Raw genomic sequence first — 15,124 nt, forward strand, 5'->3', positions numbered from 1 at the left:
CATTTCCGGTCTGATGACACGATAAGCCTGTCCAGGATGAACATCCTCTTCCAGTGACTCGCACCCCTGAAGGAATCGTTTGCGTCATTCCACAACACTTGAATGACTCAAATTGTACGCACGGAGTACAGCCTTAATCAGTCGATACATTTCACAGCCTCCAAAACCCTCCACCGCCAAAAATCGAATCACTCCTCGTTGTTCCTGCTTACTCGCCTGCATGTTCGGTAGTGGGCGATAACTTGTGTGACACACTTCTCTTCGGAGTGAAACCACACTGGCGCTATGCAACATCAAACGGTGCGCACGCGCCAGTCTCTCTACCAATAGATGGTGCACCATACCCGCAGTTACGTGGTGCCACATTACGTGTAAGGCTAGGGTAGACGCACTGACCAGGTTTCTTTTGAATGAACCTCATATATAAAATAATAACAACTGTACAAAGAAATTATTGTTGTAAAAAGGAAATTGAATTACATGAATAAAATTACCTAAAACAAAACAGAAAAGAATGATTAAATTTTTTTGCCATAGGAAATGTAGTATGTACAGTCTTTCTTTACTAACAAATATCTCTGTACCTGTTAGTGTTGGTTTATTAAAAATATATGTATGTCTGTAAGTGTTTGTCTGTTAAGGTACAACAAATAATGTGTTGTAGAATAACTTTCAAAATTTGTCGTTAATAAAAAAAGATAATAAAAGCTTATTGTAAAAAACTTTGGAAAGATCTTGTTAATAAACTAGAAATTAGTTTGCTATATACCTGTAATTATTGACAACAACTACCCACACCCTGACCCCAGACAAACCTGATCGTTTCAGTATAGTGAAAAGAACTTAAAAGACAAGGCATATGCAATTGCTCTAAAGAGACAAAGATGAGGGGGTGGGAAGAGCTTGATTAAAGAGTATGGGGAGAGGAGAGGGGTTTTCCATCTCTTTTAAGCCATCCTGTTCGTCTGGGTTAGTGGTGGGAAGGCTGACCACGTCTTAGATCGTTACATGGGCTATAAACTGCCGCAGTGAATGGGGAGCCTTAATTTTTATCTCATGCAATTTCCCATGATACGTGGGTTACCTTGGTGGGAACTTACCTTGACATGTGATGGATATCAGGTTACGTCCTGATCTTGAAAGTAACTCACGCAATTACCCTAGATGCATGGACAGAGAGGGGTGGGGGGATTTCTCGAGAGCATGGGCATGACCTTGAGATATGATCGTTATCTTGGCTTGAACCAGCCCTGCTCCACTAGTTTACGTATTATCAGATGTGTTCTTTTAAATTATGTTGGACAGATGAAACAGCTATAACTCTGATGTGTTTTGATCTGAATAATTTTACCTATGTTATTCTTGATATTCAATGAGGTTACGAGAAAGCACACTTTATTAGCTAGATTTCTAGCGTTCTGATGTATTATTTGCATGTTTGACAAATGAGTAAAACTTCAGTTTCACGTTATTAAAATAGAAAATAAATATATTTCCTTATTTGTAACCGAGAAGTCAAATACCAGTTTTCATAGATTTAGCTTTAAAAATGTTTTAATATAACTAAATATTTTCATAAACATTTTCATCCCCTGCATGACCTCCTTAGGGGTTGAATTTCCTAAAACACTCATACATAATTTTTTTAAATTCCTGATCAGGAAGTCAAAATTTAGTTTTCATAAATGTAGCTTTAAAAATGCTGTAGCGGTTCGTCAATAACAATATGATTTCAAAAAGCTTTCACCCACTATTTTCCTCCCTTTGTGGTCAAAGTTTCAAAAATGCTGAAACATGTATTTTTTAATTTCTGGCTGAGAAACCAAATACCAATTTTCGTAGTTCTATCTTCAAAATTGACTTAAAAACGACATATTTTCAAAAACTTTTCACCCTCTATTTCATCCACTTAGGGCGGAATTTCGAAAAATCCCTATTTAAACGATGCGTACAGTATACAGTCAACACTTTCTCCAAATTTCAAGTGACTCTTCTTAGCGATTTAGGGTGGGCGATGATGAGTCATATAGTCAAAACTTCTCCTTTTATATACAGATGTATTGTTGGGTTTTGTATGGTCCTCTTTACAATACTGTGTACTGGTAGTTTTGTCATCTGTAATTAAATGGCGTAGCCTGTTCGAGAACATTTTTTCACATAATCAACGTATCATTTGACGCTCCCCCACTCCCTCGTATACTATCACCCGTGTCATTTTTCACCACTAACTGTGATGCAGCTTGTATACAAAATTTTGCTCTTGGCTGCTTGTGCCACTTGAGCTTTAAACCGGCACTGGGTATACAATAATGTAAAGAGGGTCTTATGCTACTCAACAATGTAGAAAATAGGGTAAAAACCAAAAGAGGCATAAACTGTTTTAAGCCTAATTTCATTAGAATAATTAGTACTTCAAATATGTTTGCATATTACAGAACTGAATAAAAGTACCCAGTGATGATGGCACAGAAGTGCTGAAACATAATTGAGCATTTATAAACAACAGTTGTTTGCATAATTCGCACATCTGAATTCTCATAATTTAGTCTGCAAAAACATATGCTGCCTAACCTTGAAAATCAAGCAATGAATATTCTGGTGATCATTGGGCATGTGTAATACGTTTCTTACAGGTTTATTCCTGCTCTAGCTGCTTTTGTGTTGAAAATGATGCTGCTCTGTACAGTATGTTCCTATTATTTATATTGCATTCCTAATATAAATAGTTTACTTAACCTAATTTTATCTAACGTAATGTTTATATTTCAACCTAATATTCAATTATGCAGCCTTACACCGGAGTTTATTATCAGTTGTGTCTGTATATTTGACAGTTTTCTCGGATTAATTAAGTGATTATCGATCATGATATATTCTGCCACCTAATGATATAAACGATGCGTATATACTTCTGAAGCGTTACACAAACAGTATAGGTCTTACTACATCTGATTTCAGTGTAAAGCACTCAGTTGAAAGGTATGTGAATACTTATACGAAGGAGGGTCGCAAAGTTTCTAGCATAACAAAGAATGACAGAAATTTCATAATACCGATTTATTTTTCAACTTAACACCCGTGTACACTAATAGACTTGCGGGCACGTTCAAATAACTTCTGCAAACCATTCAAATAAAAGGTCTTCGATTTCGAGTCCAACCAAGCGTTCACAGCATCAATCACTGCATCATCATTGTCAAATCGTCGTCCTTTGAGGTCTGTTTCTAGATTTGGGAAAAGAAAAAAGTCTGATGGAGCCAAATCTGGAGAATATGGCGGATGACGTAACAATTCAAACGGGCAGTCACTCAGAGTTTCTAGTGTTGCGAAGGCTTTGTGCGCAGGTGCGTGGTCCTGACACAAAAGAACTTCGCGCGCCAATTTTCTGCGCAATTTTTTTCTTTATCGCTTCTCTCAAACGGCGCAGGAGGGTGCAATATTGTGATGCTTTGACAGTTACGTCCTTTTGTAAGTATTCCACCATAATTACTCTTCTGCATCCCAGAAGACCGATGCCATCCGTCACCTTACCGGATGATTTTTGCACCCGGAATTATTTTGGCTTTTCCATTGTTGAGACTGTTGTTTTGTCTCAGGATCAAAGTGGTGAACCCACGTTTCATCCACTGTCACACACCTCACAAGAAAGCCGTCGTTATCGGCTTCAAATTGGCGGACGACTTCTTCACAACACTGCACTCGCTCCCGTCTCTGATCTGCATTTAAGTTCTTCGGGACCCACCGAGATGAAACTTCCGGCATCCCAAAATATCCACAACAATGCCCCAGGACGCCCGTGGGAGATTCGAAATGTGGTTTCCATGTGCTGCAACGATGTTCGACGATCCTGCACTCACTGTTTCTCCAGTGGCAACGGTGAAAGGCTTTCCGCTCCTTGGCGCATCTTCCACACTCTTTCTTCCACGTTGGAAGTCAGACACCCAGTTTTTCACTGCTGCGTGAGATAAGTACTGTCATTGAGTGTATTCCGCATGTCCTCTGAAATTTTCTTGGGCGTTATTTCCTTCAAATGAAGATATTTAATCACAGTAGGATTCTTGATTATCTCGATATTCGTTATTTTGCTTACAATTCGGTAAACAACGCATTCTACCGGCAAAACTAACGAAGCTGGAGCCGCGAAATTTGACTTGTGTACCCGCAAAGGGCCATCATAAAAGACGATGCTGTTGCTTGTGCGAGACTATCTCAGGCTGGGCACTTTTCGACCGCCCCCCGTACATGGTGATGGTTTCACATCTTTGGCAACTCAACTGAGTCGGCCATAATGGACGCGCTCTATGGCAATTAGGCGGGAGTTCCTGTGACCTCCTGCCACAAGCTACTGCATCTCGTGGATGTCATGAAATTGGGTTTGCTGACTGGCTAACGTTCATGATGTCGTAGCGCAACTCGAAGCGACCTCGAAACTCAATAAAAGTTGGATGCCCTAGGGTTCGTCGTTTATAATTGTATTCCTGTTATAAAATGTATGTTATGATAGTATGGCGCTTCAAGCCAATGGCACACTGAAGATTTATCACAAACACGTCACTCATGGTACGATTTGTTATAATCAATTGTCACTTAATGACATATCGGTGGTAAAAGCTTTCATGACATCGTTACATGATGGATAATGTCTGAATTTTCGTGTGTTCACCATTGTGTAATGGACAGGTGTATGGGGTTATGAAGTAAATCGTTGTAGGTTTATGTTACGTAGTACTCTAATATTTTTTTCCCATCTTCACATTTGTAAAAAGTTCTGTGACATTCTTATTAATGGCGGTGGCCGTGCGGTTCTGGCGCTCCAGTCCGGAACCGCGGGATTGCTACGGTCGCAGGTTCGAATCCTGCCTCGGGCATGGGTGTGTGTGATGTCCTTACGTTAGTTAGGTTTAAGTAGTTCTAAGTTCTGGGGGATGTATGACCTAAGATGTTGAGTCCCATAGTGCTCAGAGCCATTTTTTCTTATTAATGTAATATAAGTATGTATAAGTATGTTCTGCAACATTCGATGTTATTTACATATAAGAGAGCATTCCTTCATGAATGAGTTTCTTCGATTTTGTGTCTCCATTCTGATTAAAAAACGAAATTGCTACGAGTAAATCGAGGAGCAGTGGCATTTGTATTCTGGTTTGTCACGACAATTTCGGCGCTTTTACCGAATATGTCGCGATTCCCAAGGGTGTGGTTAGGCAGGAATCTAAGAGGACAGTTCAAATGTCGATAAAGCTCCTTCCAGGACAAGTTACTAGGCAGGTCTGTTACAGACTTTCCGTGCCGTGTACGATGTCATGAACGTTAGCCAATCGGCAACCAATTCTCTTATAGCTGCAAGAGGCAGGTGCTCACGCCCCTCACCTGGCAATCTTCTCTGACAGCTCTCATCTGTCACCGGCTGCCTGATTGGCTGGCGCATTCAGGCATGCTCCCCAAGCTCTCTCAGCATATATCTAATGTCACATTACTAGCTTTGAGAATTAAGGTAATGAGAGACTCAATTTATTGCGAAAACTCCGACACTCCATGGATTGCTCAACAGCAATGGAAAGCTCCATGGTGGTAGTTACTTGGAGTGACAGGAAGGCGTAACTACGATAGTACTTTTTTTTTTTAGGTGGAGGCTGTTGGAACCTGCAACGAGGCGAAATAATGATACTTGAACTAAGGAAATTCTTCGCTGAATTCCTAACGATAAGAGATTAGCGAGATGATGGCATGTCAGAAGGAGGATGGATCACATCAGAAATCATGCTAGTTGCTTGATCACTGGAGCTAAGAGATGACAGAGATAAAAACCTGTCAGACTGACATTGACGAATCGTTTCTATAGATCGAAATAGAAAAGGCCACGTAAAATAATGTAGCCAAGACGACGGATGAGAATCTCCAGGTACTGTATAGAGGACACGGTACTGTAAAAATAAATATCTGATTAAATTTCTTAACAAATTAATTTCTTTTTTCGAGAAATTCTTACGTATGAAGTGAGACTGCAGCACTCTTTTGTAGTGCGTTATAGTTGGGCTCACAGCATGGTCTGGTAGGACGTGAAGTTAATACAGAATTTATAGAATATCATTTGTGGCACATCAGTCTCGGTTTGCTGCAGTTATTTTTCAATCATACAAAATATGAAACTAATACAGACGGCTTCTCAATTTGGTCATGCGTGCTGTATTGACAATCGGGCAATCTGTCATGTCGCGGAAGCGTGGCAGTGTTACGACAGCTTTCCCGTGATTTGACCTGACTGCAACTGTGTATGCATCTATTGGAAAAATACGTCGAAGCCATAACATGAGCGATAACGCATGTTGGAGCAGAATGCATGTAGTTCGAAAGTCTCGTGTCGTCTTTGTACTAATGTATTCCCCCCTCCCCCTCCACAATATCTGCAGGCAAAAAACATAGAAAATATAATCTGTAGGTCATTCGGACAGAGCTGCGGTAACTAAGTTGTCTAAATAGCAGAAAAGATGGAGATCGGAAAAAGGAAGCTTGGCTTTTTCTGTGCATGTTCTAATATAAACCATCCATATGATGTACAAGAAAAGCAGGCCTGCATAAGTACCAGAGGTGCTAACCACTATGCAAATGGGAACTAATACGGGAATCTTGAGTTCAGTTCTTGATAATCACATCTGAAATTTACAATGTGAGAAGGTTTGGAACGGAGTTTCTACCATAGATCTATCGCTTGTCCTGGATACGAACTGTTGGGATTACTAAGTATTACGACGATTGCTTTGCAGGAACTGGCAAATTCACCAGTGCTTTTAGCCTCCTCGAAATTCGTCATGAGTAATTATTTCCCATCTCTTTCTTCCTCCCTTTCATGCCTATTTAAGCATCAACAACATTAAGTATTTGTCGTTTGCGACCATCACAATACACGGTAGTAGCAAGGTAACTGTCTCAGTTCTAATTTTCGCAGATCAGTGCGAGAAATATTTTATTAAATATTATTGTCTCTTAATGGTGAAGTAATTATAAAGTTTACGGATTTTGAAATTCAGGTATCCTACTCTTTAGGAGCTACCTATGGAGTTGATGGGGTTCAAATTGTTGAGTTGATCTAGAAATCTTGATATAAACAGAGCTGGTCAAAATTCTACTTAAAAGTAAAAAGTGAGACGTAACAAATTTATCACATTATTAAGCAAATACCTTGACGGTGGCAGAGCTGAGAGCGGCAACACAGGTGGGCGAGGGATTTCCATCGATGCCGGAGATCCTGCTCGAGACTTGGCCTTCTTCATTTCCGATTTGGACTGCAATAAATGAATGTGTTGTAAGTAGCGTGTGTTCCGATTAACATATGCTTTTGCTTCTTGAGAACGTGTCCAGAAAATCGAAACAGGTCAGTAGGCGTTACAGATTCAAGAAAAATAGTTTGAAATTCAGCTCAAGAATCCCTCTTTAACGAAAGAATTCTAAGTGCACACTGACTTTAGGTTATACTTGTCATTCCCCACTCTGCTGTACAGTGGTCAACAGACTATACAGGAACATGAATTCCAAAATTTTCTTTATGTTTTTTTTAAGAAAAATGAAACAGTAGGTAAAACGTAGGGTGAGTAAAAGAATAACGCGATCTCAGACTCCACCAAACTGATCGTTTCTCTACATTTGGAAATGCAAAACCAGCTTGCAATTGCAATTAACTGTATAGAAAAAGAAGACAACATGTAAACAAAATCCTAGTAAGCGAAACATAACGTAGTTGTCATCTCCAACGATTTGGGGTTTGGATATAACGATGACGTGGAAAGTAGAAGTTAAAACAATTATGACTTTATTGCTGCAGAATAATGCTTGCTATAAAAAGTTGTTTTTTGTTTAAATTAGCAGTGCACTCTTCAGTTTTTACTTCCTTAAAACGTGAATGACATGTAATGTATCTCCTTTTTGATAGCTGTATCCGCTTTTGTAGTCAAGATCGCTAACGTATGCAACTGCTGTGGTGCTCAAACCTTTGGGTAGCTAGTTAAAACACTGGTGAAAAAAAAAGACTCACCAGCTGCTTTTAGCCATAGAATGTGGCGGGAGATGGTGGTGGGAAGTTGCTGATAGCCAAACGTAATTGCTCAAAATAGATTCGCCCAGGCTCACGACTTGTGTAGTTCGTGATTTTTGATCGAGTGAAGCTGGAAGGCCAGTCAGTCATGTTTCGGGCCAGTACCATGTACGTCTCCTATCGCTGTTCAGAGTAATTTGAGGACTGGAGTAATATCGGAACAGGATCCTCCAACCAACTGTCCAGTCCTACAGTCAACATGGCAATGGGTTCGTCCCTCAAGACGATAATGCACGAGCACATTGAGCCTATCTCTTGAACATCTTCATCCAGAAGGCAGCAATAAACAAAATGAGGTGCAATGCACTACCTGCCGACATGAAGCTAGCCTAGCACGCTTCCAGAAAATCGTCGCACGCTCCGTCCTCACGCACTCGGTGACTGCAGAAGGGACAGTGTCAAGAGTGGGGCTAGCTTGAGCAGCTACATCTCTATAAAGCTTGTGGACAGCATGCCTTCGAGGATCCGACTATCCGGTAGGAGTTTTCACCCTGCAGTGGAGTTTGTGCGGATCTGAAACATTCTGGTAGATTAAAACTGCTTGAGTCCGCCTCCATAGCACAGTGGCCAGCGTAGATGAATGTCATGCCAGGCGCCCAGGTTCGAATCTTGGCTAGGACGGAGATTTTCTCATTCGGGAACTGGTTGTTGTGTTGTCCTCATCATCATTTTATCATCATTACAATGCACTGAGTGGGGTAAAATGGTTTGGCTAGCGATATTACCCAGCAGCAGATTTTGTTTTCATCTGCCAGGAAATTTCAGGATCCAAGAATGTTACAACGCACTGAGTGGGGTAAAATGGTTTGGCTAGCGATATTACCCAGCAGCAGATTTTGGTATATACTGATGATCGCTTTCATATGAAATGCTGTTATTTCGATTATTGTTTTGGTTTTATTTCACAGCAAAATTATTTTATTAGTTTGATATGACTTATTCTGTCATTCCCCACTTTATCTGAAACTAAGTCCACACATGTTCGCAGACATTCTTTTTTACCAGTTTATGAGTTAACGTCTTAGAAACGTTTCAAATCTATCTACTGTATTCATAGAGTGAGGGCTTGTTATGTTGTTCGTGGTGATCGTCTGTCGGATGGGGTCGTTTCCCTTCGTGATTTCTACGTTGTTATAGGAGGATGTTAGAAGGTAATCGACAATGAGTTTCACTCTTCTTCCTTTCATTCTATACTCAGTTATAACAGCACAAACAATAACATACCGTATGCATGGTGCCAGTTCTTTCGGGAATCAGCGAAATGCCGTGAGCAGTGAGGATAATGGGCAAGTGACACTACATCAGTTTTGTGGGTAGATAAGTTGAGAATCTGGGTCTGACGGGAGGCATGCTAGGGTAATCCATGCAGCTGTGATGACCACTGTGCCCGCATGGCATAGTGGTCCGTGCATCTGCCAAGTAAGCAGAAGACGCAAGTTCAAATCCCAGTCTGGCACACATTTTCAACTATCTCCATTGATATAAATCAGTGCCCACTGGTAGGTAATATCTATAATTCCCGTGTGTCTCCAACAAAATACTGCACGAGTTTTACTGAATGTAGTGGAATACACTCTTTGAAAGGTAATGGAGATAAAATACTGTGAGTGTAAGGTTACATACGACTTGCACCGAAACCAGACTGCTGTTATAAGAGTCGAGGAACATGAAACGGAAGCATTACTTGAGAAAACAGTGAGACACGGTTGCGAGCTATCCCCTTTATCATTCGCTCAATACATGCAACAAGCAGCAATGGGAACCAAGAAGAAAATTGGAAAGGGAGTTATAATTCAGGCAGAAGAAATAAAAACTCTGAAGTTTGCCAGTGGCATTGTGGTTCTATCAGAAACGGCGAGGATCAGTTGAACGGAATGGAAAGTGTCATTCAAAAGAGTTTATAAACTGAATATCAACAAAAGTATGACCATGGAAATAGAATATAGTCGAATTAAATCTGACAACGTTGAGCTAATTAGATAAGGAAATGTGGCACAAGAAGTAGCAAATGAGTTTTATTCAAAATCAAAATGGTTAAAATGGCTCTAAGCGCTATGGGACTTAAAATCTGAGGTCATCAGTCCCGTAGACTTAGAAGTACTTAAACCTAACCAACCTAAGGACATCACACACATCCATGCCCGAGGCAGGATTCGAACCTGCGACCGTAGCAGCAGCGCGGTTCCGGACTGAAGCGCCTAGAACCGCTAGGCCACAGTGACCGGCGAGTTTTATTCAGTGCCTCACAAAAAAAAATAAAATAAAATAAACCAACATTGAAGCACCCACAAGGTAAGCGGGGAACGAAAATAAATTTCAGGGGGTGAGAGGGCATGTGATATTATTTCAGTGATTACAAACTCGAGTCCAATATTACTAAAAACTTGGCAGTATGAGGCCACGAGTGTGATGTTGCGCCCCTCTCGCTTCGTTGCATACAATGATTTGGTTGGGAAGGGTGTCTTAAAGCCCTTGTATCCTCTCCTGAGAGAAATGGGCCAAATACTCTTGCAACTGGTCGTTGATATCCTGGGTACAGGCACTCGGACGAAGTTGAAGCCCAAGCTGGTCCCACACATGTTCTATTTGGGATAGATATGGAGATCTAGCTGACCATGGGATCCTCAACATCACGCAGACAATTAGTCGAGATGAGTGGTTGAGAATTTTCCTGTTGAAAAATAGCAACAGGATGCTATCACCTGAGAGAAAACGCATGAAGACGGAGAATGTCTGTCATGTACCATCGTGCCACCAGAGACCTGTTAATCAGTACCAGCTGTCATGGTCTGAAGTCACACCCGATGGCTTCCCACACCATGACCCCAGCTATAACACTGCTGTGCCTCTCCAAAACATTGGAAGAATGTGACCTCTCCACGGATCGCCGTCGTACTCGCCGACGATGGTTGTCTAAAGCACTCCATCGTCAGGCCACAAGTGGCCCATCGGGACCATCCGGCCGCCGTGTCATCCTCAGCTGGGGATGCGAATAGGAGGGGCGTGTGGTCAGCACACTAGTCTCCTGGTCGTTTTGATGGAGCCGCTACTATTCGGTCGAGTAGCTCCTCAAGTGGCATCATGAGGCTGAGTGCACCCTGAAAAATGGCAACAGAGCATGGCGACCAGTATGGTCACCCATCCGAGTGCCGGCCACGCCTGACAGCGCTTAACTTCGGTGATCTGACGGGAACTGGTGTATCCACTGCGGTAAAGCCGTTGCCCCATGGTTGTCTAAGGTAGTGAAGAATCGTGATTCCTTACTGAACACAGTGCGACGACATTCATGAGCAGCGCACGCTTCCCTTCCCGGTCATGGCACCACTAAAAACGCAACCATTTCCGTTGTGATGTTAACGGCAGTCGGCGCAAGGGACGTTAATTCCCTAGCCCAGCTCCTGCTAGTCTCTGACTAATGGGTTAGATTACACAGATTGTTACAGGGAGCCTATTACTTTTTCTCGGATGGCAGGCGCAGATGTGACTGAGTTACAATGCCCAATGTGGAGATCTTTCCTTTCAGTGATCAGACGTGATCAGTCGGATCCTTGACCAGTACCGCCACAAGCGAATGCCCCACAAATCTGTGTACTGCAAAATTCGACCAGCCAGCCGAATGTAGACCTTCAGTGAGACCTCCTTGAAATTTTGTGAGATGTTGGTAATGCTGTCTCACATGAAAACGTGGTATTTCCGTGCCCTTGACACAGATCACTTAGCATCGGAACTGTACATGTCCCCTATACAGAGTGTTTCAATAAGAGCGTGCAAAAATTTAATACGACATAAAGGATGCTCCACTGAACAATTTGAGATAGGGTACCTAGGGTCGGAAAAGCCAGCTTAAGGAGATAATAGGAATAAAGTCACATTACTCTGTACTTTTTATTTACGTTAGTTACAGTTAACTACAAATACCACCACTTACACAGTGAACATACCGTTTCTAGTGTATCTTACAAAATGTGCTGAATCTGACGGCCATCACCCTCAATACATGCATGACATCAGTGAACAAGATTCTGACGCACTCTGACAGATATCCCTGGGGTGTTTAGAATTATAGCACAAGCAGCTACAATTCTAGCAAATAATTCCATCTCTGTATCCACTGGGATCTCATACACAAGTGAATTTATACACCCCCTCAGGTCAGGTGACAACACAGGCCATGGAATAGGACCTCGCCTTCCAATCCAGCGACCAGGAAATACAGTACTGAGATGGTGTGGGGCATCCACACTGAAGTAAGGCGGTGCACAGTCACGTTGTATCCACATACTCTCACGAACAGCCAAGCCTATGTTCTCCAACAACTCACGTAGAACCCTTTGCGCTAACCCGAAGTACAGGTGGCCATTCAGACGGTCATGTAGAAGATATGGCCCAATAAGATTATCGCCTATAACGCTGGCCTAGATATTCACAGCACACTTGATGGTGTGACTCTACTACAGCGTGAAGGATTTCCTCATCCCACACATGGCTGTTTCTGTTGTTCGAAATACCATCACAATCAAATGAGGCCTCGTCAGTAAACCGCGCGATCTGAAGGAAATGTGGTCGACCAATCCAATGTTGGAACAACCACTGACGCAATGCGACCATTGGTGCAAACTCAGTAACAAGCACTGCATGGACTCGTTGTGGGTGATATGGGTGTAATTGTTGTTCGTGGAGTAGTCGGCACATGCTAGTATGTGCAGTGCTCATTTCACGTGCAATACGACGAGTACGTGTAGTGGGGTTCGCTGCAACACGTTCTAGCACCTCCTCTTCAAAATCTTGTTGCGAGTGGTTCTCATGTTGCCAGGTCCCTCGTGTTTTCTTCCCAATGAACTTCAGTCCGCGATTAGTCGATCGAGAGAAATAAACACTCGTGATAGATGAAGCCTGTTAGGAAATCATTCCCTGTACAGCCTTTCAGCAGCAAGATCATTCCAACGTAGTTCCCCATACATAAGGCGGCATGTCAGTGAGTTCTGCGAAACTGTACCGGTACTGCTCCATCTTATTGTACTGTACTTCTCTGAGCGGCACTGAGCAATGAATGGGTCTGTCGTTGATACATAGCGCGTTCTGTCGTAAGACAATGTAAACACGATACAACTGAGCCACCCTATGGACTAGTAAAGTAAACATTACCTCCATCGTGACTTCCTAGTAATCAGGCTCGTCCTCCTCGTTTCCTTGCAGGAAATAAACAATGTTCATGTAAATAAACAGTACAGTACGCGTAAACTTGTACGCATTTTAGTTGTAAATAAGCTGGAAAACAGTAATGCTAGATAAAGCGGTAGACAAGTTTACTTCCATATCTCCTTAAGCTGCTTCTCCGACCCCAGGTTCCCTTATCTCAAACAGTGCAGTGGAGCATTTTTGTACGCTCTTTCGGAAACACCCTGTATATTGTTCCAGAGCTGGTAACAACACTAAACTTGAACAACAATAAACTTATACAACACTCGTGCACTCTGGTGGTCGTTCTACCTGCCACAGAGAATTCCAGCTCTCCTTTACATAACCGCCGATGGGGTTTATGAGTAGGAACTTACATCCGACCATGTCTTCTAGGTGCTTCACTTTTTTTGCCGGACAGTGTACGACAGCAAAATAATAACATTGGCTGAAGTAGTGACAACAGCTATAAAAGCTTTTCTAAAACAGAGAAATGTGTTATAGAATATACTCTTATATTTAAGTGCTAGGAAATATTTTCTGAAGGTATTTGTCTGAAGTGTAGCCTTAAGTAAGTGAAAAGTGGACGATAAACAGTTTAGAGATGATGTTAGAATTTTGTGAAGTGTGGAGTTACAGACGAAAGCTGACGATTAGATGAGGAAAAAGGATAACTGATGAAGAGGTGCTGAAACGAACTGGAGAGAAAGATATCTACTGATAATATACATCCTGAGACGTAAAGAAATATCAGATTTTGTAATGGCGTAGGGGGATGAAAACTCTACAGCTAGATACGCGCTTGGCTACTGTAAGCAGGCCCAATAGGTGTACATTATCTGATGAAAAGCATCTGGTCACCTATTAGTGGACATTCTGATGTTTTAGAGCCAGTGTTGTTAAGAAGAATTATGCAGTGTTCCTTCGGACATGCATACGTATCCGAACGAACATTGTATCTTTCCTCTTAACAACACAAACACTGCAGTATCGCGTTTATCCGTCGATACCACACAATTAAAATGTCCTGCCCGGTACGGGAATTACATAATGTTTGTACGAGTACAGTTTATCAAGCAATAGCGAAAGAACTTGCCCCCCTTCTAACAGCCGTGTACCGCAAGTCTCTAGAGGAACGGAAGGTTCCAAATGATTGGAAAAGAGCACAGGTAATTCCAGTCTTCAAGAAGGGTCGTTGAGCAGATGCGCAAAACTATAGGCCTATATCTCTGACATCGATCTGTTGTAGAATTTTAGAATAGGTTTTTTGCTCGCGTATCATGTCATTTCTGGGAACCCAGAATCTAATCTGCAGGAATCAACATGGGTTCCGGAAACAGTGATCGTGTGAGACCCAACTCGCTTTATTTGTTCATGAGACACAGAAAATATTAGATACAGGCTCCCAGGTAGATGCCATTTTCCTCGACTTCCGGAAGGCGTTCGATACAGTTCCGCACTGTCGCCTGATAAAAAAAGTAAGAGCCTACGAAATATCAGACCAGCTGTGTGGCTAGATTGAAGAGTTTTTAGCAAACAGAACACAGCATGTTGTTCTCAATGGAGACGTCTACAGACGTTAAAGTAACCTTTGGCGTGCCACAGGGAAATGTTATGGGACCATTGCTTTTCACAATATACAGGGAAACATTCCTCACACACAAATAAAGAAAAGATGTTATGTGGGCATGTGTCCGGGAACGCTTACTTTCCATGTTAAAAAGAACTCATTTTATTACTTCTCTTCAAATCACATTAATCATGGAATGGAAACACACAGCAACAGAACGTACACTGTTGGATGAACCATTCGAAGAAGTGTACCCGTGGAGGCCAATCAGCTGCTGATACTGCCTG

The 15,124-nt window shown here is 41.9% G+C and overlaps 1 protein-coding gene across 1 annotated transcript in view; it reads right to left on the reverse strand.

Annotated features, from left to right (window-relative positions):
- Nucleotides 1–476: 476 nt before the first annotated feature.
- Nucleotides 477–15,124, reverse strand: part of LOC126150849 (uncharacterized) — a 57,282-nt gene continuing 42,634 nt past the window's right edge. Inside the window, exon 5 of the mRNA XM_049915903.1 lies at nucleotides 477–494. Within this exon, the coding sequence (XP_049771860.1) occupies nucleotides 477–494 (18 nt within the window). The remainder of the gene's footprint in view (nucleotides 495–15,124) is intronic.

This window comes from Schistocerca cancellata, chromosome 2, assembly GCF_023864275.1.
Source record: "Schistocerca cancellata isolate TAMUIC-IGC-003103 chromosome 2, iqSchCanc2.1, whole genome shotgun sequence".
Classification (NCBI taxonomy): domain Eukaryota; kingdom Metazoa; phylum Arthropoda; class Insecta; order Orthoptera; family Acrididae; genus Schistocerca; species Schistocerca cancellata.